Raw genomic sequence first — 25,925 nt, forward strand, 5'->3', positions numbered from 1 at the left:
TGTAAGTGTATGCATGACTGCAGAAAAAAATCTGTTGACTCTTCCGTGTGAGATGACAGGTTGTGGGAATCCAAAAAAACAGCTCACATAAAATATCCCTTTTGCTCTTTATCTTTGCTGACAGTATTTTCTGCATCTATGATTTTGGAATCGTAGAACTTGTTGTCCTAAAATGTTGTCATTACTCTACTTTGGGTTGGAGCAAGTTACATACTGCTAAATTAAAGACAACACAGACTCATCACTGTCTGTTCAAAACTTTAGGGCATATTTTACTCACAAAAGCATGTGAGAATGGGCAGCACCTCTGGCTTGGTACTCTTCACACCAAAAGAAATCAATCGCTTCCCCAAGAGGAGGTTTTGTTTTGTTCAAGATGAAAGCCATCATTGCTTGAAGTCTGTGATTAAAATATCTGCAAACTTTTGCAGGGTCTAGTGAGCACAGTTCTCCTGGTGTCTTCAGATGAATGTCTTTTATATTTGAATGTGCCCCCTGCAAGAATTCTAGCAGGTCATCCCAAGCATACGCAGCACAACTCAGTATGCACCTGAGTTCACCAGGACGCCGATACCAATATTCATTAGTCCCACGCTGACATGCCATTAGGTTTAATAAATTTTATTCCAAGTTCTTATTTTCTCCTTCAACTTTTTCCCAAAGTTTTCTTGCGGATATATTTTGCAAATTAACTCCTGGTTTTAGAATATGATTCACAGCATATGATAGGCCAGACAAGTCAATACCAAATAATAGATGAAATGTATATAGAATACACTGAGTAAGTCTAGGATCTTATGAATAAAGTCTACTACATCTATACTCATCTGCAGGTATTTGCACAGGTCACTTATCATACCTGCCACCTACTCCAGTAGGAAAAGATGTGGGCAACACTGAGCTTCTAAACTTTTTTCCCACACATTTAATGGAGCTCCTTTTGCTTCCTTCATTTGAAACAGCTCAATTGCATAACCAATAACCTCTCTAGAAAGAAAAGGATGGATGCTATAATGTTCATAAATTTCTACTGTCCTGGAGTGACCCACCTTCTCAATCTGACCTGTCAGTGGAACTTTCTGATCCTCCATATGTGTGATATCTTGAAGCCTTTCCACTTTCTTTATAGTAAACATTGTTTTGTACCAGATATAAAGTTGCTATTTTAACTTTGGAAACACCTGCTAACTCCTTCCATATCTTCTTGTTTTTTGGTAAGCACACCATTTACAAGAATTACTTGTCCTTCCTCTAAATCTCTATCTACCCCTACCATTTCAATGTTTTTCTTTACATCTAATGGCAAATACATTACTTTACCTTTTGGACCTTTTTGCAGCTCTTTTGGGGGTAACTTGCCCGTCTTTAGCTCCATAGGAACTATAGCCTCAAATGGATGTATAATTTGGATGAGAATGGACTCATAATTAGTTAAACCTTGAAGTGCTTCTGGAATGGGAACCAGTTCTAACTTGTTATGCACAGCTCTAGCAATCATTTTATCATCCTCTAATTTATAGTAGCAGTAATACATATAACTTGTCGTGTGGACAAGTGAAATATATCTTCTGCAAATAATTGCAGTACAGACTTTTGCCAGTTATCATTATTCTCTCTTTCACTTTTTAAATATAAGTCAGCAGTCCATGTTTTATTTTTGTAGTGAGTGCATCAACAGCATATACAAACATATTCTGGTTCGTCAGCACATACTGCCTTAAATGTTGTAATGTATTTTTCAAAACTATCAACTGTAGTACCTGTGTCCTGTTCTATAACTCCTCATGTTATCAACTGTTCAGTTTCCCTACAGTCCTGTTCTGCACCAAAGAAACAAAACTGCACATCATCACAAACCTTTTCAACCTCTGCCACAGTACCATGCAAAAGTGCCCTATTCATTTCTCCTAAACATAAACAGGAGTTTTCACATAATGCAACCTTCTAACTAAAGTTTGCATTTTTGAGTGGGGTACAGCTAACGTTCTAAAATGATCAAAGCTGTTTTCGCACACTTTCTTTTATAAACAATCTAGTCATTGTCCCTTCAAATTTGTATGCTTTCTCAGCTTGCAAGGATTCAAACATTGCAAAGAACTTATTTTGTGTTGTAAACATCTCCTTGGAAATATATGTAGGAATCTCATTAATATATCAATGGATTGATGTATAATACTGCAGACACTACTACAATTCCATTTGTATACAGGGGCCTGACTATGCCTCCCTTGTACCTCTTCTGCAATAACTTCTTCTACATTTCGAGGTAACATCACCTCTATTCCAATAGGACTGCCATTCTTCATTTCATAACTTCGTCCTCTTTCATCAATAGCATGAACTAATCTGTTATCCTGGATATAGCTTTCTTCATTAAAGAAAGGCTTTGTACTAGAAGTATGCATCCATTCTCCATTAAACTGTACAAAAGTTACTTCTATTCACTAATCTTTTCTTCTGGTTTTGTCTCTTCATGCACAAAACTATTTTGTCAAGTGTCTTCATTCTATTTAGAATCAAAATGAGAAGCTTCCTCTTCAAAGCAAAGGGCTTATAAACTACTCTCTCAACTCATTATTTCTGTTTCAGTCCCTCTCTCCTCCTCCTCCTATAATTCTGCATAGTCCTCTGTAGATTTATAACCACTCTACTACGAAACATTCTTACTCCAGTTCCCTTAAGCTGCTTCTGTCTCCTTGTTAAGGTGTGTCCATGTCTTTTACAATCTTTTCTGTTCTTGCAATGTACAGTTTGTCCACTCTTATTGTTCCTCATAGTCCTAATTTCATTTTCTTTATTTTGTAATCTTTGTAAATGTGCATATATACTTGCAAGAAATGACTTTGTCCTCTTATATGTAGCTCTTTTTTCTTTCATCACTTTTTCTACATTTTGCCCCTTTTGTAACTAATTTCTGCAAACATACTGTAGTTGCTTCTGTTGCTTTTTCGTCCAAGCTTTTGTAGGCATTGTAGCTGTGTGTAGGTATGTAGATATCGTTCTGTAAAAAAACCAAGTATATTTAAATGTTTACCCTATACAATCTATCAACTCCTTTACCACTGACTTACACATAATGCAAAAACATTTGACATGTCATGTTATGTTGCAGTTTTAAATCTACAGATGAACATAGAAATATTACTACATTCACTTTCTTCAATATAACAAACCCAGAGCAAAATATAAAACTTTATTTATTAGTTACCTTTTGACATTTTAGCACCCTCTTTAACAACACAGCTGCAGCGTATCTCATTTCTCACTCCTACATGGTGAAAGAACAGTTTATCCCTTCTGTAGTTAATTTTAAAATGAACATCAAGGCAAGAAGGCATATTTTCAAGTCCCATGCACTTTTCGGAGCGTCACTTTTTTTTGACACACCGGCACTGTAATTTGGTGCTCTAGATTTACAAAGCCACATGGTGCAAGGGTGGTGTATGGCAGCCAGTTCTGCACCAGCACAGGGGAGAGCATAGGAATCCATCATATTGTTGTAAATGTGATGCATCTCTGGGCTTTGAAAGTAATGCAGCATGACACAGCCAAATGGCTTGCAGCTCCGCACTGCATTACTTTCTTCTAAATTTAGCCCCAAGTGTACAAGTACACACTATACATACAAACACTACATAATAACTATTGGATGCCTCTCTACCACTGTGTTAGTACTCTATTTACTATCTCAGTACTGTTCTACTTAAATATGTCCGATTTAAATTTTGGGAAACAGTGCATGTAACAATCTGCACCTCAATGTCTACCAAAGCATATATCTCACTAATTCCTCCAACTACATCCAAGAGTATGTCACAGCTTGCAAATATATTTCACGATATGGTTCTAAAACACTACATATTGTTCAGTAAAACTTGTAAAATCATGTATTTGTGGTTGAAAACATCAATACTCCCTGGAAGATTCAATTGGTGCATACATAGAACCGAGGTGATTCTTTGAGGATGCAAGTCCTGCCTCGATAATTTCCTGAGTATATCAAAACTCCATGGGTTGCCCCAGATCTGCAAAGTTACTGTCTGCATGTTTACGTGAGTATATCACTACTATCTGGGTGTTTGGATGAGTGCATGAGTAGTGCCTGAATGATTTGATAACTGCATGACTAACAGCTCAATAATTCAACACATGCATAGATAATGGTTGGAAGATCAAATTAGTGCAACATTAGTGTCTGGATGATTGCAGGAGTGAATAAATAGTATATAGGTGATTTATAGAGTGCATGGAAAGTGCATACATGATTGTTTAAGTACATGCATAGCACCTAGCAGATTGGACGAGAACATCAGTAGTGTTTCAGTGATTGCATGACTACTTAGCTGCTGCCCATGTATTTTTGGTTTAGTAAACAGGTAGTGCCTGGATGTTTGGATAACTACATGGGTAGTGCCTGGATAATTCAATTTGTGCATAAGTACTGCCTGGCTGATTACATAGGTGCATGAAAAGTGTTCACATGACTCCATTGTTAAACGTTGAGAGTTTGGATGTAAGTAAGTGTACTACTGGTGTGATTGTTTTAGTGCAAGATTATTCCCTCAGTAATTAAATGAGTACATAGCTACTGCATTAATAACCGGTTTACTACAATAGCACTCTCTACGTAAATAGATGACTGCATGACCTGAGTGTTTGCACGAGTTCATGTGTGTGCCTTAGTATTTCAATGACTGCATGGGTTGTAATAAGTGTCTGCAAAGATGACTGCGTAGTTTCTGTGCAAGTGTTACGATGACCGCATAGTTACAGCCTTGTTTATTGCATATGTAAATGGTTTCTGTCTGGGCGATTAGATGAATGTATAGGTAGTGCCTCCATAGTTGAAAGGCTACTTAATTTCTGCCGGCCTGATTGCAAGAGTACATGTGTAGTGTCTAGATAATAAAATAACTCCATGGATACTAAATCACTGATTTGATGACTACCTCATTAGTAGGTGGGTGATTGCTGACATGACAACTCCCTGAATGACTATGGAAGTATCTTTATTACTGTTAGATACATGACAGATGTGACTATATTTCTGACTTATTGGTTATCTCCTTCTGCCACTATCAAACTACCTGTTTTACTATACATTTGCTTTTCTACTGAGCTATGTGTAATTGTAGTCTAGATATCACACTTGGTGTGTAATTCCATGCATAGCTCCCTAGCAGCATATATTGCTTTATTACTGAGCTTCCACATGCATCAGTATGTTTCTAAAAATAACATTTAAATAAAATTCAAAGCACAAAACCTTTTGTGAATAGTATAGCTGCATCATTTCTCAAATGTCTTCGGCCTCTAAAAAATATATTCAGCATTTTCCAAACAAAAGTTACACACCAAATGAAGCTAGCTCAAGGCATTCTGCACTAATAATCCTTCTCAACTTTAAATAAATCATGTTTAAAGAAAAAACACCACACTCACCATATACATGAATTTTTCATCAGCCGTACTGAACATAGATCACCATGTAAACATATATGCGATTTCTTAATAGATGTACACCTTCAAGCAATCTTTCCATAAATATAAACCTCTCTGCATCTTTGAGTAAACTCAAAAGTCCCACCATATGTATAACTCTGTGCAACCACAAGAACCATATCTCACCATCTAAGCATATGCAAAGTGGTCATATAAGTTAAAAAACACATTGACAAACACTTCCCCATACATAACTAACAAGTATTACTTCTTTTTAATTCATATACAGGCGGACACCATGTTCTCATCTTTTATTTGTTACTACACTACTCCTGTGATATATCTTTTCACATCACTGTGATACTCTTTTTTTTTTATCAAACTTCCATATAAATCTTCATTTCTATTGCAATTTTTATAAAGAATGAAAAAGTTATGTACATACCAGGGAATTCAGTTTGTAGACTATATTGTTGTTTTATCTCTTTGTGGATAGTCTTGACAATGTTAGGGTTTCTAAAAGCTAAGGACAAGAATGGAACCCCACTCTCATACAAAGCAACCATAAAATGGCAATCTCTTCAACTTTGCACTCTGTGTTCATGAGAAAGGCAGAAAATTAAATCATGTCTTTCATTTTAGACTACATGATCTCCTCTTGTGACTGGTTAGTATCTGTTAACCCTTCCCTGTCTTTCAAAAAGAAACTCCTATTTATGTGTGTTCGTGATTTATTTGCGATGATCGTGGAGAAATTCAAACCTATATCTAGCTTCATTTTTATTAAATTTATTTACTACACAACAGTTTATTACATAGTACTAGAAATTAAATCTTGTCATTACTTAAATTGAGTCATAACTCTTCAACCCTTCAACTCTAAAACACATGTTCTGGCTCTTTGACACCCTCCCCCCCCCACCAATAAACTCTTACCTCAGTGTACCTAGCAACCCAGTGCAACCAGTAGGTCACAAGTTCATAACACATTCTAGAAGGAACATGCTACTTCCAAATAAAATACAGGGGGTGTGCTTTAGACCACAGATTCAAACGCATATCAATGTCTGTATTACATTTCCTTTCTTAAATATTAGCCAATAATAAGACTTCTTGCTAAGGCATCCAACACACTACACAATTGTATTCACTTTCACTTTCATGATTTTGAATTGCAATTCTGAAAATTCCACTTTTAGAAAGTTGCAATTGTTTTGTTTGCCTTAGCCATTTGGTGCCTGAAGACTGCCAGGGTCACATGACTGGGTGTGGTTGGCAGTTGGGCTTTGTGTATTCCTCCTAGACAGCCTCACACAACAGAAGCTTAGGTGTGACAGGCATGGATGGGAGGGAAGATCTGGGCCAAGTCTCACTTACACTTGAATATTCTGTGTCCTGGCTTCACACAAAGAGCCTAACTACCCTGCATTATATATGTAGCCAGCTTCGAGCCATCGCAAGGGAGGTAGGGCATCTTAGTCACTTCAAAGACACTGTCTAGAAGCTTCTCCCACCTTCCAGAACCAGGGCACCAGTGCATAAAAGAAGGATCTCAGACATCAACTCTTCAGTACACTTAATGACCTGTGGATACTCTGCTAGAAAGAAGGACTGCTGTGTTGCTGAAAGGACTGTCATTCTGCTGGACTGCCACCCTGAAGGAGCTGCTGCCCTCTTGTCTTGACCTTCTGCCTCCTGCCCTATTGCCTGGAGAGGAAGAACTAGACTTGCAACCCATCTTGAAGCCAGGGCCTCAGAGTGACTCAAGGGGCTAGTCTGCTGGATTCCTGATCTGAGCCTCAGGGTCCTAACAAGTACCCCTAAAGCTTCTGGACCTCCCTACAGCAATTCCCTGACCCCCAACTTGTGCCCCTCAGGTCCTGGACCCTTGGTGTGGCTCAGCGGGCTTTTAAAACAAGCTTTTCAGCTCTTAATGACTACAAACGGGTCCATTCACAACACAACAGTGCCACTCACACAGAAAGAGCGAGCCGCCACCAGCCCGTCTCTTCGCACAGCAAGCATCAATCGATGCAAAGGACCAACAATGCAAGACTCCAGTCTGCCTAACCGCGATGCCCCGTCTGCTTCTCAGGCCATGCCAACCACTGCCAGAGATGCTATGCTTGCTCCTTGCAGCCCTCTCCAGTTTAAATGGCACAAAATGTAAGAAGGAAAACCTTCAGCTGGACTAATCCAGGACTATATCTGACCCGCAGTCAATCCTGGTTGAGCACCCTGGAACCCCCTAGGTGACTAGCTTTCAAAAATGTCTGTGTTTGATAGCTATCCTTGGGTGGTGGGCCAGTGCAGGCCCAAATTCCACAGCTTTCCAAAGTATCAAAATGGGTCATTTTTCATGGTGAAAATGTAATATCTCCATGTTGCGTTTTGAGGTCTTTCTAGACTCGGGCACTAGGCCCAGCTACACAAGCAGGGTACCATTTTTATAGGGAGAAGTATGGATCTAAAGAACAGTAGAAACTGTGTTATGATCCACTGAGTTTCTCTCCATTTGTAGCTTTCACACATAGGCAAGTGTGAAAGAAATAACATATTTGTGAAATGCACTCTACATACACATTAGTAAGGTGTAAACCCACGTTGTACAAATAAGCGCTATTCCTAAATTCAATATATTGAGTACATTTACAAAATGCATTCCTTCATACCAATATTCCATCCATTAGATTTTACTATATGAATTGCTGCATGGTTACTCTAAATTAGAAAATCATTATAGGCTGCTTGAATATCAGGTTAATGTGTTTTATGATGACCAACAAACATTGAATATCCATAGAACCAGAAGGGATTGGTGGGTTTAATGTTACATTACTTTTGTAAGTCAGTCATCAGAGACAAAATAATACTAATGAAAATGTCACCAATATTCTTCATGAAAGCTGAGATTATAGTGATCCTAGCACAGAAAACCTTTTGTTTAGAAAAGACGCATATGCTTTCTTGTAGAGCAATACTCTCCCATTTTTACAACTAACAACCATAACATATTGTTATATTTTGGCTATTTTCTTTTCTCATTCCAAAGGTTTCCACAGTCCCTAGGTACATTTAGAATCCACAAGATTTGGGAATAACAAAGGAAATATGGCCTCAATACCTTTTGTGTAAAAGGTTTGCGAAGTGCCCCGACTTTCAAACAAGGCTCAGCACTGCGAGGGTTGATGGGTGGCAACTCTCGGCAGCTAATCAATTAATCAATCAGAACATTTGTAAAGCGCACTACTTACCCGTGAGGGTCTCAAGGCGCTGAGGGGGGGATGTTTCTACTGCTCGAATAGCCCCGTCTTGAGGAGTCTTCTGAAGGTTAACAGGTCCTGGGTCTGCCGTAGGAGGATGGGAAGGGTGTTCCAGGTCTTGGCTGCGAGGTGGGAGAAAGATCTGCCACCGGTGGTCACTCTTCGGATGCGGGGGACTGTGGCGAGGGCACGGTTGGCAGAGTGGAGCTGGCGGGTGGGGGTGTAGAAGCTGAGTCGTCTGTTGAGGTCTGCTGGTCCCGTGTTGTGGAGTGCCTTGTGTGCGTGGGTGAGGAGCTTGAAGGTGATCCTCTTGTTGACGGGGAGCCAGTGCAAATCTCTCAGATGGGGTGTGATGTGGGTACAGCACGGGATGTCGAGGATCAGGCGAGCAGAGGCGTTTTGAATGCGCTGGAGTCATTTCAGGAGTTTGGCACTCTACATACACATTAGTAAGGTGTAAACCCACGTTGTACAAATAAGCGCTATTCCTAAATTCAATATATTGAGTACATTTACAAAATGCATTCCTTCATACCAATATTCCATCCATTAGATTTTACTATATGAATTGCTGCATGGTTACTCTAAATTAGAAAATCATTATAGGCTGCTTGAATATCAGGTTAATGTGTTTTATGATGACCAACAAACATTGAATATCCATAGAACCAGAAGGGATTGGTGGGTTTAATGTTACATTACTTTTGTAAGTCAGTCATCAGAGACAAAATAATACTAATGAAAATGTCACCAATATTCTTCATGAAAGCTGAGATTATAGTGATCCTAGCACAGAAAACCTTTTGTTTAGAAAAGACGCATATGCTTTCTTGTAGAGCAATACTCTCCCATTTTTACAACCAACAACCATAACATATTGTTATATTTTGGCTATTTTCTTTTCTCATTCCAAAGGTTTCCACAGTCCCTAGGTACATTTAGAATCCACAAGATTTGGGAATAACAAAGGAAATATGGTCTCAATACCTTTTGTGTAAAAGGTTTGCGAAGTGCCCCGACTTTCAAACAAGGCTCAGCACTGCGAGGGTTGATGGGTGGCAACTCTCGGCAGCTAATCAATTAATCAATCAGAACATTTGTAAAGCGCACTACTTACCCGTGAGGGTCTCAAGGCGCTGAGGGGGGGATGTTTCTACTGCTCAAATAGCCCGGTCTTGAGGAGTCTTCTGAAGGTTAGCAGGTCCTGGGTCTGCCGTAGGAGGATGGGAAGGGTGTTCCAGGTCTTGGCTGCGAGGTGGGAGAAAGATCTGCCACCGGTGGTCACTCTTCGGATGCGGGGGACTGTGGCGAGGGCACGGTTGGCAGAGTGGAGTTGGCGGGTGGGGGTGTAGAAGCTGAGTCGTCTGTTGAGGTCTGCTGGTCCCGTGTTGTGGAGTGCCTTGTGTGCGTGGGTGAGAAGCTTGAAGGTGATCCTCTTGTTGACGGGGAGCCAGTGCAGGTCTCTCAGATGGGGTGTGATGTGGGTACAGCGCGGGATGTCGAGGATCAGGCGAGCAGAGGCGTTTTGAATGCGCTGGAGTCATTTCAGGAGTTTGGCCGAGGTTCCTGCGTAGAGGGCGTTTCCGTAGTCCAACCTGCTGCTGACGAGGGCCTGGGTGACCGTTCTTCCTGTTTCGGTGGGGATCCACCTGTAGATCTTGTGGAGCATGTGGAGGGTGTTGAAGCAGGAGGACGAGACGGCGTTGACCTGCTTTGTCATGGAGAGAGTAGAGTCGAGGATGAACCCTAGGTTGCGTGCGTGGTCGCTGGGTGTTGGAGCTGTTCCCAGTGTGGCAGGCCACCAGGAGTCGTCCCAGGCTGAGGGGGTGGAGCTGAGGATGAGGACTTTCGTCTTGTCTGAGTTTAGCTTCAGTCGGCTGTTCTCCATCCACTGAGTGACGGCTTTCATTCCTTTGTGGAGGTTGGTTTTGGCGGGGAGGCGGTCCTTGGTGAGGGAGAGGATCAGCTGAGTGTCGTCGGCGTAGGAGATGATGTTGAGGTCATGCAGTCGAGCGACGTGGGTGAGCGGTGCCATGTAGATGTTGAACAATGTTGGGCTGAGAGATGAGCCTTGGGGTACGCCGCAGATGATCTCGGTGGCTTCCGAGCGGAAGGGGGGAGGCAGACGCTCTGGGTTCTGCCGGAGAGGAAGGAGGTGGTCCAGTCCAGAGCCTTGTCTTGGATCCTAGCATCATGGAGGCGTGTGCGTAGGGTGCGGTGGCAGACAGTGTTGAAGGCAGCTGACAGGTTCAGGATGATGAGGACCGCGGTTTCTCCGTTGTCGAGCAGGGCTCTGATGTCATCGTGGCGGCAATGAGGGCAGTTTCGGTGCTGTGGTTGCTGCGGAACCCGGACAGGGATGGGTCCAGAATGCTGTTTTCCTTGAGGTAGCGGGTCAGTTCTCGAAGACCTTCGCCAGGAATGGGATCAGGGAGATGGGCCGGAAATTCTTGAGGTCCTTGGGGTCAGCCTTGGGTTTCTTGAGTAAGGCTTTGATCTCGGTGTGCTTCCAGCTCTCCGGGAAGGTCGCTGTCTCGAAGGAGATGTTGATGGCTTTCTGGAGATGGGGTGCGATGGTGGTGCTGGCTTTGTTGAAGATGTGGTGTGGGCATGGGTCTGACGGAGATCCGGATTGGATGGTGTTCATGATTTTGATGGTGTTGTTGCCGTTTATGTTGGTCTAGGCGAGCAGGGGGTCGGTGCAGATGGTGGCCATGGTGATTGAGGTTTTGGTGGTTGTCGGGCGGTCGTGGCGTTGAAGCTGTTGTGGATGTCAGAGATCTGGCAATGGAAGAAGGTGGCTAGGGAGTCGCACAAGTCTTGTGAAGGTGGGATGTCGTTGGTGTTGGAGCTGGGGTTGGAGAGTTCCTTCACGATGTTGAAGAGCTCTTTGCTGTTGTGTGCATTGTTGTCTAGGCGGTCTTTGAAGGAGGTCCTTTTGGTGGAACTGATGAGGTGGTGGTGTCTGCGGGTGGCTTTCTTGTGGGTTGCGTAGCTGTCCGGTGTCTGTTCACGGTGCCATTTCTTCTCTAGCTTTCGGCAGGTGTGCTTGGAGGCCTGGAGGTCTTCAGTGAACCAGCTGGGTTTCTAAGGGGGTACAATGGGGGTACAATGCTGTAAAAGTCTACCAAACTATTTGTGATATTTAGCAACCAACTTCTTTGTTGCACATAAGATGATGACTGCAAATATACCAATTTTCCCCTTTACATGTATATTCTCACTTTTGCCATGAAGCAGTGTAATGCCAAACTTAGATCTCCAATGGACCAAGGTATGTACGGTCACTTTCCAAGGGAGAGAATATCAGTTCCAAACTTATGGAATATAACATATACACAGCACTTCCTAAGGTGGGCAAACTTTCAACACTCCCCCAAAGGCAAGGCAAGAAAACAATATAACATATGAGTCTCTTCTAGACCAAGGTAACACACACAACACTTCTCTAGAGCGAAGTATATTTTACACATCACTTGCCAGGAGTAGAAAATCTTCCTATAACACAATTACCTGCTAGAAGGGAATTCACCCATCCTTCTACAACAGAATACTTGGCCAAGAAGAGTCCACACCTCCTGCTACAAGGACAAGACGAATTGGTATATCTGGGATATATTTATTAGTAAATAGCACCACACGCTAAGCCAAATGTACCTAACATAGCAGACTCTAACATATCAATAGTATGATTGAAACACAATCAAGGCAAATAAATATGTAGAAATATATATATGTATGGATATAAGAATCAGAAAATAAGAAGGAAAGGAAAGAATTCAGAAAAGAATCAAGAGACAGTTAGTAGCAGAGACACCTCACCTACTGCTCCATCATTTCACCCCACTTCGCTCAAGGGGAGTCCATTGCTTGAACCGGGCGAAAGCTCAGAGGTGACACCAGCCTCCACTCTTCCGTGACAGCACGTCTGCTCCACAGCGTGAACTTCCACCAGGCCAGTGTAGGCTCCCCTTTTCAATACAAATTCAAACACAGCGAAGCTTCTAGCAAGCCTCGCCCCCTCGTTCTCATGAGAGCCCTTACCAGCCTGCTCAAGGCCACCGCAACGGTTGATCAGGCGTTTGCTATGGCTCCGAGACAAACATGTAAATTCCTCTGATAAGAACCAGTTCTCTCTAGTCAGTACAGTGTAAAAAACAGGAGGAAAGCAAAACATGCCCTCTTCACCTCCGCAGCTTCGTGCAGGCACAGGAAATGGCTTCAGCATGAAAATGGAGTTAGTTAAGCCATGCACACAGAAAGGCCCAAAGCAAGATGAAATTGAAAAGCAAGATGACATGAGGACATGTCAAAGGCAAAAGTCAGCACTGCCATAAAGCAAGGTAAAGTCGAAAACAGAATGACATTAGACCACGTCAAAGCCAATAGGTCAAAGTCATAATTCACCTAACCCAAATAACATTATACACTTAATCCCTCAGTATCCAACATTGAGCACATGTGTGCACCACCACCCACAACACTGCACCTCAACATCCCATACCTTCTATTCTTGGCAAAACTATTCCACTAAAAGACAGAAGAAAAGCAGGCATATGCAAGCCCACCCTACATTAAGGCTAGGGCAACATAACACACTTAAGTCAGTACAAAATGGTGGTGGTTGAGGGTCATCATAGGGTGTCAGACCACAAAAGTGGCTCATTCACTACAAGCAGAAAAAGGTGTACAGCCATTTTTTTTATCTGAGTCTAGATATTTCATTGATGTCAGTTATTAGGTTAGGAGATTCAAACAAATGAGGTAAGTTCAAAGAAACAACATAAACAGTGTATCTAATGTGGCCAATTGCAATAGAAGCCGGTCGAAATGTTAATTGAGGTCAGCTTTGTCATTCCAAATATCCTAAATATCAATAACTCGTCTTCAGTCACAAGCAATACACTAAATGTCACTGGATATTTTTTAATAGAAATATTAATAGTGATTGTGCTCTTTCACAAGTAACATTTTTTATTTCACATTTTTCAAAACAGGCATGGTGAAAGGGAATACTATCATGCAGATTGGCATGACCTACCTTATACATTTCCTATTACCAACCTGCGAATCCTTCAAGGAGATCTTTGTCGTGGACATGATGGAGAGCAGCCTCGAGGTTGTTAAAAAATGGCTGGAGAAGGATCCTGAAGCCATCGAGCTTTCATCAGCTACAAAATATTTCTGCGAACTTAAAGGGTGCAGGTATATATCCTACAAATGTATCAGGTCTTTAAAGATGCTTGGATGATTTTCCTGCTTCTATCGTGTATGTTGGGTATGTGATAATATTCTTTTCTTACTGTGCCCAACTGCTTTAGAGCAGGCAAAGAACTAAGCCTGACTACAAGCTCAACAAGCAGTGGCAAAGCCAAAATGTGTCGCTTTGCTGCAAAACGCTTGCATAGAGTACATATACAGTTGCACATGCACATCAACAGAGAGCTTGCAGAGATGTACTGGATCCTGGTACCAATGCACACAATGCAAGCACACAAGTGTTTGCTGCCTGTGCAGTGCATGCATGGGATCTGCGGCCAGTTTGTGTTGTGTGTACATGATTGATTGTACCTGTCACCTGTGAGTATGACACCATAGTTGTAATCATAGCTCATCACCCCTCCCTAACCTATTTGTGTTACATGTCTAATTTCTTCAAATATTGTCAGGCGTTCGAACTTATACGGCTGCTTAACTATACTTTGCCATGAATTATTTCTCCACTTACCTTGTGCTGCCATCAGATCAGAAGCCATCTCCTCTCAGTAAGCAATCCATGGCTAGACACCAGAACCATATATACCTTTCTTGCTAAGTGAGTCATTTGGAGAGAGAAGGTTTAATACTTACTTGGCTTTGATTTGCTACAAAAATGTGCCAACACTGTCCCTATGCAGAAGAAAAGTAAGCAACGAAAGATAATGCAATTTTTCTCTTCTTCCTTCAAAGGCGTATCTCTAGCTTCCATTAGAGCCGTAGTTGCAACACGCGCACCAGAGAAGCAGACGATTCCCTTTTCTGTCCTTTTATTTCATAAAGTAACAGAAAGCTGAGGGGCATATTTACAAGCCTCCAACGCCACCACAGCAACACTTTTTCTGGTGCTCTGGTTGCGTTGACCATTTCACATTTCTACATGGTAGCCCTAAGCCACTTAATGTGGCTTAAGGCCACTTTGTAAATATGCCTCTTTCCACCTCATTCCACTGCTCAAAGGGGAGGGCAGTGGGTGTTGCTGTGGGAGTTCCACCGCAACACTCATTGCTTTTTGATGCTGCTCCATATTTATTTTTCAAGGCTTGGGCAGCGCCAAACAAGACCAGGGAATACCTGGTCTTGGACCGGATAAACAAGGGGAAATGATTCATTTCTCTTTGTTTTCTGCTCTTTCCATGCGTGCTGCATTCTGCAGCACACATAGAAAGAGCAAATCTCCTTTCAAGATTGTCTTTGTGCAGGAAGTTGTCCGTTCCTACACATAAACAATCCCCCCTGTAGTGCAGACACCCTTGCAACATGGCAACATGGCACAAGGGTGTCTGTGCTGGCGCTAGGAAGCTTTATTAGAGCCAACGCTAGGGGAAACTCAGGGCTGCACCGTATTTTTGTAAATACTGCAAACCCCTCTGTTTTAAAAATGTCAGAGCGCTGCGCTACAAATCTTTCACATTTTATTGTAAATACCCGCCTTAGCAGGGGCAGTAATTTGTGAATATATGGGTGTCTCTACCTACAAATGTAGGTGAAAAAGTAGCTAAATAACTCTCAAAGGTGTTAATTGAAAGGAAATATCCGAATGTTTAATAGGGGTGTAAGTGAAGGTGTTCTTTTTTCCAGTGAAGAAGCAAAGCAAAGTGCAACTGCAAACACTCTTGGAAATCTATAGCCTGTATAGATTTCAAGAGGTACTCCTAGAATTATTTGTGAATCCTATAAAAGTTTGGAATATACTCTAGGAATGAAAGTTGCATTTTTCATGTCATTTTTATGTCTCCACCATTTGTCAGATTCTTTACTTATAATGAGAGAGAGAGAGAGAAAGAGAAATGCATGGCTTGACTGCGGAGCTATTTTAGCTTTTTCTGTATTTTGCATTAGTGGTTCTCTCAATGAGGCTGAAATATTGAAACACATTTGCGTTCAGAAAGCTTACATATGTCTGCAATGAACTAGAAAGACTATGGTCAATCACTGCTCTTACATGTAAGATTGATTTTGTTGGATAAGAACATGAAATAGAAAAGTATGACCCACAGGTTTGAGAAAGTGTACTTATTCAAATTATATTTATGCAAACCCAGTCTAGGAGGTATTAGGAGAATGAGGCTTCTGTTTTGATGAGGGCTTTACAAGTTGTTTGTAATATAATGGTAAATCACTTTTCCACTAAAGTGGATTAGGAATAGCTATTTGGGCAGGTTGTGTTGTAGGCATCGGTTAAACCCGCCGCTCAGCTAGTGTGACTGGGGTTGTGAAATGTTGGTGTGTGGTGATGCTGTGGCATGTTGTGTGAGAGAGTCAGTTGGAGAATGGGCTGAGCAGCAGGAAGGCTGCTCCTGGTGGAGCTCTTCATGACAACTACTTAATAAACATCTTTCATATTGTACAATGGACATTTTATAGCGACAATTTTTGAGGAACCTACATGTGTTAACTGAAAAGAAAAAACACTATGGAAACAAGATCTACAAGAAATAATGCCTGAAGAAAGTGCATAAAGAAGAATTGTAAAGGGTGCTTAAGCGAACTCATAGTACAGAGAAAGAAAGAATGCCCTCAGCCCCACCAGTGTCCTGTATCACCTGGACTACGCAGGGCAAGTCTGTTGTTTTGGTTTTCATGTATAGCTAGCCCTAATTTTGTGAGAACTGTAGGAAGCTGTTTAGACCCGCAGCAAGTTTTGGATGGTGGCGGCGCTGCTCCCCGGTTGGTCCCACAATTCGGAACTTCAGCAGATCGTGACTTTCATTGATAGGATGTTGACAAACTCTCAGGTGATGTTTTAAACTGTCAAACTTTGGCTGTGACAAGGGCTATTTCTGTGACCAATCATTGCGCAAGCTTCATTTGGAAAAATGAATGAGAAGGCTCAACTCACCTCAATGGTTTTTGCTCGCGTGCCAGGTCTCCTTGGTGGTTAGCACAAGTCCAGTCATTGGGACCTTGTGAAATGGTGAGGAGCCCAGGCAGCTGACGCTGTGCAGCACATACGTGCCTGAAGTCTCCTAGCGTATGTGTGCTGCCATCTTGTCAGCTGGTGGGGTCCCAGTAGTATGTTTTCCCTGCAACTGCGCTTTCATCCGAGTAACGCTCTCTTAAAGCGTAAAGCTACAATTGGAGAACTGGAAAAGCAGGAATCGGAAAAGCTTCAATGTTGGCTTGTACCTTCAGCATTTCCATGGAAATCCAACGATGGTTGCATGTTCGTGTGTCCTTCAAGCCTTCCTGTCAGTGGTGTCTTCAGTTCGGCGACAAGTACGTGTGCTGGAACACATGGGAAAGTGACACAGTTAAATCAGTAAGACTCTCATGCATGGTTTCATTTCCCATTCGATGTTTAACTTAAAGTAAGGCATTGGAGGAGGAACCACTCACGTGCTGGGATATGACAATATGACAATTTCTATTCCAGCCACAGTTAATTCAAGAGACTTTCATACTTCAAGTTGAAAGGTTATGGGTAAAGCAAAAAAAAAGAGAAAACCTCTTGGGCGTGGTGCTGTTGTCTATGCTTATGCGTATGTGGTATGTGGAAGAATTGACAATTGTCTTCATAGTGTGTTCTTCCTGGTTGGGCTTTCCCGTACTGGATGATTGACTGTTCTCAGTGTTATGGCTGGGGTTGTGGCATTGGATACGTTTTTTTATTATTGTTAAAAATAGAGAGTATATTACTTAGAGAGTATATGACTTCGAGAGGACTGACTATGAGTAGATTAAGTTGAGTGTGTCAGTTGTATGAGATTTAGAGGTGATCTTGAGCGTTACTGGGGACCAATGTCATATATATATTTTTTCAGCATGGGAGCTTTTGTTCATTAAGGGTGTGTTGGGTACCCCATACAGTATTGCCGCCACAGAGTTGTTGCCGGGATGAGCCATGTACATGTTTGGGCCAAGTTGTGAGCATTACTGGGGACCAGTGTCATAGATATATATTTTTTGCATGGGAGCTTTTGTTCATTAAGGGTGTGTTGGTTACCCCATACAGTATTTCTGCCACAGAGTTGTTGCCGGGATGAGCCATGTAAATGTTTGGGCCAAGTTGTGAGGGTTTTGAAATGAGGGTTCTAAGGTTCTGAGGTGAGACCAGGTTCTTGTCCTGACTTGTGTTTTTTGTTCCACCCTTCCTACATGGTAAGGGTGAAGAGCAGTGGGTAAGCCAAATGACTTGTGATTGAAGTGTTGTCTCACCCTCACCATGGGTTAGGGTGTAGGGCAGTGGGTAAGCCAAATGACTTGTGATTGAAGTTTTTTGTTCCACCCTTACTATGGGTTAGGGGTGAAGGGGAGCGTTTAAGCCAAATGACGTGTGATGGAAGTTTTTTTTTGTTGCACCCTTACTATGGGTTAGGGGTGAAGGGAAATGTTTAAGCCAAGGTGTTCCACCCTTTCCAATGTTTTTTCATTCGCTATGGGCAGATCTCTACTGCACCTTCAGTGGTTGGCTCCCTGCGTGCTGTCTTTTATGTCAGCCTGGCCAGCTGGCATGTTGGTGTCATTAGGGGTTTGGTAGAGTGTTTGTTTGTGTTGATTGAAAGGTGGAAGATGAGTGGAGGCATGTTTGTTTTATTGTTTTCTCTGTCTGATTGGCATGCATATGGTAGAGTGTGTGTTCATAGTGTCTGGTTTACCTTTAATTAAAATAGTAAAATGTTTGCACTCAACAGGTTACTTGCATGTTTTCCCTTTTACATGTATATCTTTATTTCTTGCATCTTCTGTGGTCAGTATGCATGGTCTTTTACATTTATTATGTTACATGCATGTTTACTTGCTAGTGTTATTTTGGTATTTGTAAAGAAGGGAGATATGTTATATCTGCTGCTCAGTCAGTGTAACTGGGGTTGTGGAATGTTGGTGTGTGGTGATGCTGTGGAATGTTGGGTGAGAGAGTCAGTTGGAGAATAGGCTGAGCAGCAGGAAGGCTTCTCCTGGTGGGGCTCTTCATGACAACTACTTAATGAACATCTTTCAAATTCTACAATGAACTATTGAAGTACGACAGTGTCCCTTCAAATAGCAATTCATATCCATATCTATCAACAGTTTAGGCCCAAAATAGAAGTTGTAGACCATTGAAAAGTTACTGACCTCCAATTTGGGGTGGTAACCTGTTTTCAAAAGGCATGGGGTCCCCTTGGTTTCCCCTTCCTTTTTTGAATGTTAAAATAACGTTTATTGGTGAGTAGGTGTTGGACCCGGCCTCGTGGCGTGGTCCTGACTTCCCTGGGGTTGGGCCCGTTCCCCGCCCTGGCCTCCACGGGCCACCCGTTCGAGCCGCACGAGGTCGCATACACCTCGGGGCTCCACCATTTTGTTGCCTGCCACGTGACCCTGCACACCAGTCCACCTGACTCCGCTCAACCCGGCCTCGGCCCCAGCGAGGCCCAGACATTGAGGCACCAAGAACTGGCCAGGGGGTATCACGTGAACACCTCATCGCCCTGGCAGAGGGCGGTATCGATGGGACCCCCAACCGTCCCCACACACCAAGGTGCGATCGGCCTCCATCTCTCCTGGGCCCGGCGCCTCTCCTGCTAGGCGTCTGGCCGCTCCCAACCCGGCCTCTCCGCCCCTCTGGGCGCAAGGGTCCGGACTTCAAAGGGCTCCAGGCCTATATCTGGGGCGACCCCACAACAGACCGGCAGTTGTATCCCGGAGTCGAGAGCCCTGCTGATTGAATCGCGGCCGACCCTACGGAGAAGAACTCTTGCTTGAAACCACCACGAGCCCTGCAGACTGCGTCGCGGCTCCTTCTTGCTGAAACCTTGAAGCCCCCCGGAACATCGGGGCCCTGCTGACGCTGTCGCGGCCCAACCTCGCTGAAACCTCCCTCGGAGCCCTGCTGACGACGTCGCGGCTCGAGCTGAGCGGAAACCATCTTGAGAGCCCCGCTGACCTGGTCGCGGCTCTCCACGAACTGAACGCCAGAGCCCTGCTGATGCCGTCGCGGCTCGACCCCTCCGAGTTCCGGAGGCCCTCCAGCTTGAGGATAAGAACTGGGCCCCAGGTACCCTCGTACCAAGCTCCTGCCAAAGACTGTCCCGCTACCCCTTCCCTTCTAAAGAGACACTGAGACCTTTGTGGATCCCTTGATCCCCTTTCGTGTAAATATTGATCCCGTAACGTGCTGATAAAGAATTGCTCGTCTTGAGACAACCTCCTTGAGTCCTGTGGGGTGGTGTTACTGTGCTAGTACATAATAGGAGAAGGATCTCCCAGGAGGCTTCTCTGCAGTGCTCGGCTACTTCGTACAGTGTGGGGGCCCCTCTGGGTGGTCTCTCCGACTCCCCGAGGTCCGCCTTCCAACATTTGGTGGCCAGCGACGGGATCCGAGCCGAACGCAGTACGTACCAGCCAGTAACCCACTAGCTACCCATCCAGACAAACAGAAGTCATGAGCAACCAAGGAAACAACGCGACCACGGAGTTCCAGCCCGAACGGTTGGAGGAATACACGCACAAAGAATTGAAACAGTTCTGCAAGGACAAAGGCCTTGCAACCACCGGCCTAGGTACCAAAGAGGAGATGCAGAAAGCCCTAAGGACCTGGCTGGTGGCCGAGGCAGGCCACTCCCAGGAAGAAGGTCCCCTGCCCCTGACGGTGGCCACATCAACCGCACCGACTCCGGCAACCGGAGGAGGAAAGAGCCTAGAAACCGGCCTCTCCGAAGAGGAGATACGAGAGCGGGAGAAGGTCCGGAACCACGAACTAGAGCTCACACGACTGCGGCTGGACGGCGAACTCCAGCTGGCGGAAAAGAAACTGGCCCTAGAGCAGCTACGGCTACAAGAGGAGATAGAAGAGAAGAGACGGCACCGAGAGTTGGAGGAAAAAAGACTGACCCTTGAGCACGAGCGAAGTCTCAAAGAGCTCGAAATCAAGGCAAAGAACGGGGGGACCGACACCCCCAGTAATAGAGACACCCTACCGCCTGTCGAGGCCAAGGTACATATCCCGAAAGATGTCGTCAGGGAGTACTATAAGAATGACGACATCCAACAATGGTTCAAGGCATACGAGGTGGCCATGACCTCCCATCGGGTGCCCCGAAGGGACTGGGGCGCCGGCCTGTGGGGTCGGATCCTGACTGAAGGTCGAGACACACTGCTTCAGCTACCAGAGGAGGTGATGACCTCCTACGACCACATGAAGGAGGCCCTGCTCACCCGCTACGGGCTAACCGCGGAAATGTACCGCCAGCGGTTCAGAGACTGCAAAAAGATCCCGGGTACTACCTGGGTGGAATATGTGGACTTTTTCAGCCGGGCCCTAGAAGGATGGATCAAGGGTAGCAAAGTCACCACCTACGGGCAGCTGGTCGACCTCATTGTTTGGGAACATCTCTCCAACAATTGCTTCGTGGAGCTAAGGCAACACCTCCTCGACAGCAAGATGACCGACCCACGAAAACTCGCCGTCGAGGCCGATCGATGGGTCAACACCCGAGTCCCCCGGAACTCGATGGGGGAGTACCAGAGGAACCCCACCGGACCTCCCCGCCAACGCGGTGGAGGGAGAGGGCCGAACAGGAACCGGGACCCCCCCCCGGGGCCCCCAGGAGCCCACCTCGAAGGCCGCTGCAGCAACCCCTCTCCCCGAGCATAGCCCGAAGAGGGCTGACCCCAGCCAGAACCGGACCACGGCCCCCAGTAACATGCTACGGCTGCCAACAAACCGGACACTATGCCAGCGATCCGGTCTGCCCCCTGAACCGAAGAAGCGGGGCCGGCGGGCCCCCGCCCCGACAGCTGGCGGCCGCCGCCCTGGGGGAAGGAGAAGAAGAAGAAGAAACCCTCGACCGAGGAACCACCGAATGGGAACCGGCGGCCATGTCCCTGGTCTGCCTGGGCAGCCGAGAAATGGTGCCCCGCACCCCCATCCCAAGCAACACCCAGAAGTACCGGCAGCAGGTCACCGTCAATGGACAACGGGCCGAAGCCCTTCGTGACACCGGCGCCAGTGTCACCGCTGTCCGCTGCCACCTGGTGACCCCCGAACAGATCCTACCCAATGTGCTGTGCCCCGTCCGGACGGCCGACAACAGCGAAAGCCTGTGCCAGATGGCCCTGGTCCCCTTCGAGTGGGGAGGGGTGACAGGCCTACTAAAAGTGACTGTCCGCGATGATGCACCAGTAGACTGCCTCCTGGGGAACGACCTGGAGAGTTCCCCCTGGGCTCAAGTGGAGCGACGAGAGCACCTCCAAATGCTGGGACTATCCGAATGGGCCTGCGCCATCACCCGGTCCATGACCGCCCAGGCTCCCCGCTCGTCCCTGGCCCCCGGTGCCGCCCAGCCCGAGGGGCTCGCACCACCCCCCGCCTGCAGCGAGGGGGAGGCGGACACCGACACTGGACCTACTGAACCCTCCCCCGAAGAGATTGCTTCCCTCGGCGCCCTACCAGAACTTGCACAATGGCGCCACGAAGGGGGCCCCACCCGTGAGCAGTTCCAGCAAGAACAGCAGTCCTGTCCCTCTCTCGAAGGGGTCCGACAACAAGCGTCCGCACAAGCCAACGGGGACCAGACCGGCACCCACTGGGTCTACTGGGCCGAGGGCCTGTTGTACAGTGAACAGAAAGTGGCAGAACTCAGGGCCAGCCGCGTGTTGGTGGTCCCCCTCCGCTTCCGGGAGTTCCTTCTCAACCTGGCACATGACGTGCCCCTCGCCGGACACCTAGGGCAAGACAAAACTTACAGCCGTCTGGTGACCCACTTCTACTGGCCCCGGATGCGGAGAGACGTGGACAACCACTGCCGGTCCTGCCGGACCTGCCAAGCCAGCGGGAAGACGGGGGGTCGGGTCAAGGCCCCCCTCCAGCCCTTTCCAGCCGTCAGCACCCCGTTCGAACGGGTCGGGATCGACATCGTGGGGCCCCTGGACCCCCGGACCGCCCTGGGCCACCGCTTCATCCTGGTCCTCGTGGACCACGCCACCAGGTACCCGGAGGCGGTCCCGCTAAGAACTGTAACGGCCCCCGTGGTAGGCCGGGCCTTGATGGGGATCTTCTCCCGAGTGGGATTTCCCCGCGAAGTGGTGAGCGACAGGGGCACAAACTTCATCTCCAAGTACATGCGGTCCCTGTGGCAGCAGTGCGGGGTCACGTACAAATTCACAACCCCCTATCACCCTCAGGGGAACGGGCTGGTCGAGCGCTTTAACAGAACCCTGAAGGGGATGATTCAGGGCTTGGAAGAGCCCCTCCGGCGGAGATGGGATGTCCTACTACCATGCCTCCTGTTTGCCTATCGGGAGGTCCCGCAGAAGTCCCTGGGGTTCAGCCCGTTTGAACTATTGTACGGACATCCGGTCCGCGGACCGCTCAGCCTGGTCAAGGAGGGCTGGGAGACGAAGCTCCAAGGCGCCCCTCCGGACGTCTACCGATACCTCCTGACCCTACGAAACCAGACCCGCAAGTTCCGAGCCATGGCCGAAGCCAACCTCGAGGCCAGCCAGGAGGACATGAAGCGGTGGTACGATCGGAACACCTCTACCATCGAGTTCGAGCCAGGCCAGCGAGTCTGGGTCATGGCCCCTGTTGAGCCCTGCGCCCTCCAGGACAAGTGGACTGGGCCCTTCAAGGTGGTGGAAAAGAAGAGCCCCGTCACCTACCTAGTTGACCTAGAGTCCCCCCGGAACCCCCTCCGGGTTCTACATGCTAACAGGCTCAAACCCTACTTCGCCCGGACCGAACTGAGCCTGCTGCTGGCGACCGACGAGGGGGGCGAGGACGACTCCGAGCCCCTACCCGACCTCTTGCAGAACGACGTCCACGACAGATCCATCAAAGGTGTCCAGCTCGCCTCCTCCCTGACCCCGGAACAGCGCATCGACTGTCAACAACTGCTGCAGGACTACGCAGCCCTCTTCTCCCTCACCCCGGGGGTGACCCACTGGTGCGTCCACGTCGTCGACACCGGGGACAGCCCCCCCGTGCGACACCGAGCCTACAGGGTACCCGACCGAGTACGGGCATGCATCCAGGCCGAAGTAGCGAAGATGTTGGCCCTCGTGGTCATCGAGCCCTCTGACTGCCCGTGGGCCAGCCCTGTCGTCCTGGTACCAAAGGCCGCAGCCCCCGGCCATCCCCCGGAGCTGCGATTTTGTGTAGACTACCGGGCCCTGAATGCTGTGACCAAGACGGACGCCCATCCTATACCCCGGGCCGACGAACTCATCGATCGCTTGGGGTCCGCCCGCTACCTGAGCACGCTGGACCTCACCGCCGGGTACTGGCAGATTCAGCTTACCCCCGGCGCCCGAGAAAGATCCGCCTTTTCTACCCCTGATGGGCATTACCACTTTCGGGTGATGCCCTTCGGCATGAAGAATGCCCCGGCCACTTTTCAGAGACTCGTAAACAAGGTCCTGGCCGGGCTCGAGGCCTTCAGCGCGGCCTATTTGGATGACATCGCCGTGTACAGCCACCACTGGGCTGAGCACCTAGTTCACCTCAAGGCCGTCCTGGCCGCCCTCCAAAGGGCTGGGCTCACGATTAAGGCCAGCAAATGCCAGGTCGGCCAAGGATCGGTGACCTACCTGGGCCATCAGGTGGGAAGCGGTCAGGTGGCCCCCCTCCAGCCAAAAGTCGATGCCATCCAGGCATGGGAACCTCCCACTACCCAGACCGCTGTGCGGGCCTTCCTTGGCCTCACCGGATACTACCGGCGGTTCATCCGGGACTATGGGAGCATTGTGGGGCCTCTCACCGAACTCACCTCGAAGAAACAGCCCAAGAAGGTGCACTGGACTCCCCGCTGCCAATCAGCTTTCGAGACTCTCAAGGCCGCGATGTGCACTGCCCCTGTGCTCCAGGCCCCTGACTACAGTAAAGAGTTTATCGTACAGACAGACGCCTCCGAATATGGGATCGGGGCCGTCCTGTCTCAGGTTGATGAGAAGGGACTCGACCGCCCAGTGGCCTTCATCAGCCGACGGCTGCTGCCCCGGGAGCAACGATGGAGCACCATCGAGCGCGAGGCCTTCGCGGTAGTGTGGGCCCTTAAGAAGCTCCGGCCCTATCTCTTCGGTACCCACTTTCGGGTCCAGACCGACCACCGGCCTTTGCGGTGGTTAATGCAAATGAGAGGCGAGAATCCCAAGCTGCTGCGATGGTCCATTGCCCTGCAAGGGATGGACTTTTCGGTTGAGCACCGACCCGGCAATGACCACGCCAACGCTGACGGCCTGTCCCGCTTCTTCCGCCTTGACGAGGAGAATCCCCAAGAAGATGGGTGACTCTCCCTGCCTTCGGCTGGGGGGGACGCCTGTTGGACCCGGCCTCGTGGCGTGGTCCTGACTTCCCTGGGGTTGGGCCCGTTCCCCGCCCTGGCCTCCACGGGCCACCCGTTCAAGCCGCACGAGGTCGCATACACCTCGGGGCTCCACCATTTTGTTGCCTGCCACGTGACCCTGCACACCAGTCCACCTGACTCCGCTCAACCCGGCCTCGGCCCCAGCGAGGCCCAGACATTGAGGCACCAAGAACTGGCCAGGGGGTATCACGTGAACACCTCATCGCCCTGGCAGAGGGCGGTATCGATGGGACCCCCAACCGTCCCCACACACCGAGGTGCGATCGGCCTCCATCTCTCCTGGGCCCGGCGCCTCTCCTGCTAGGCGTCTGGCCGCTCCCAACCTGGCCTCTCCGCCCCTCCGGGCGCAAGGGTCCGGACTTCAAAGGGCTCCAGGCCTATATCTGGGGCGACCCCACAACAGACCGGCAGTTGTATCCCGGAGTCGAGAGCCCTGCTGATTGAATCGCGGCCGACCCTACGGAGAAGAACTCTTGCTTGAAACCACCACGAGCCCTGCAGACTGCGTCGCGGCTCCTTCTTGCTGAAACCTTGAAGCCCCCCGGAACATCGGGGCCCTGCTGACGCTGTTGCGGCCCAACCTCGCTGAAATCTCCCTCGGAGCCCTGCTGACGACGTCGCGGCTCGAGCTGAGCGGAAACCATCTTGAGAGCCCCGCTGACCTGGTCGCGGCTCTCCA

The 25,925-nt window shown here is 47.4% G+C and overlaps 1 protein-coding gene across 1 annotated transcript in view; it reads left to right on the forward strand.

The window, feature by feature from the left end:
• Positions 1-25,925, forward strand: part of LOC146809769 (nicotinamide N-methyltransferase-like) — a 167,275-nt gene that overhangs the window by 70,046 nt on the left and 71,304 nt on the right. Inside the window, exon 2 of the mRNA XM_085616618.1 lies at positions 13,703-13,910. Coding sequence (XP_085472744.1) covers positions 13,703-13,910 — 208 coding nt within the window. The remainder of the gene's footprint in view (positions 1-13,702; positions 13,911-25,925) is intronic.

This window comes from Triturus cristatus, chromosome 7 (genome assembly GCF_964204655.1).
Source record: "Triturus cristatus chromosome 7, aTriCri1.1, whole genome shotgun sequence".
NCBI lineage: Eukaryota > Metazoa > Chordata > Amphibia > Caudata > Salamandridae > Triturus > Triturus cristatus.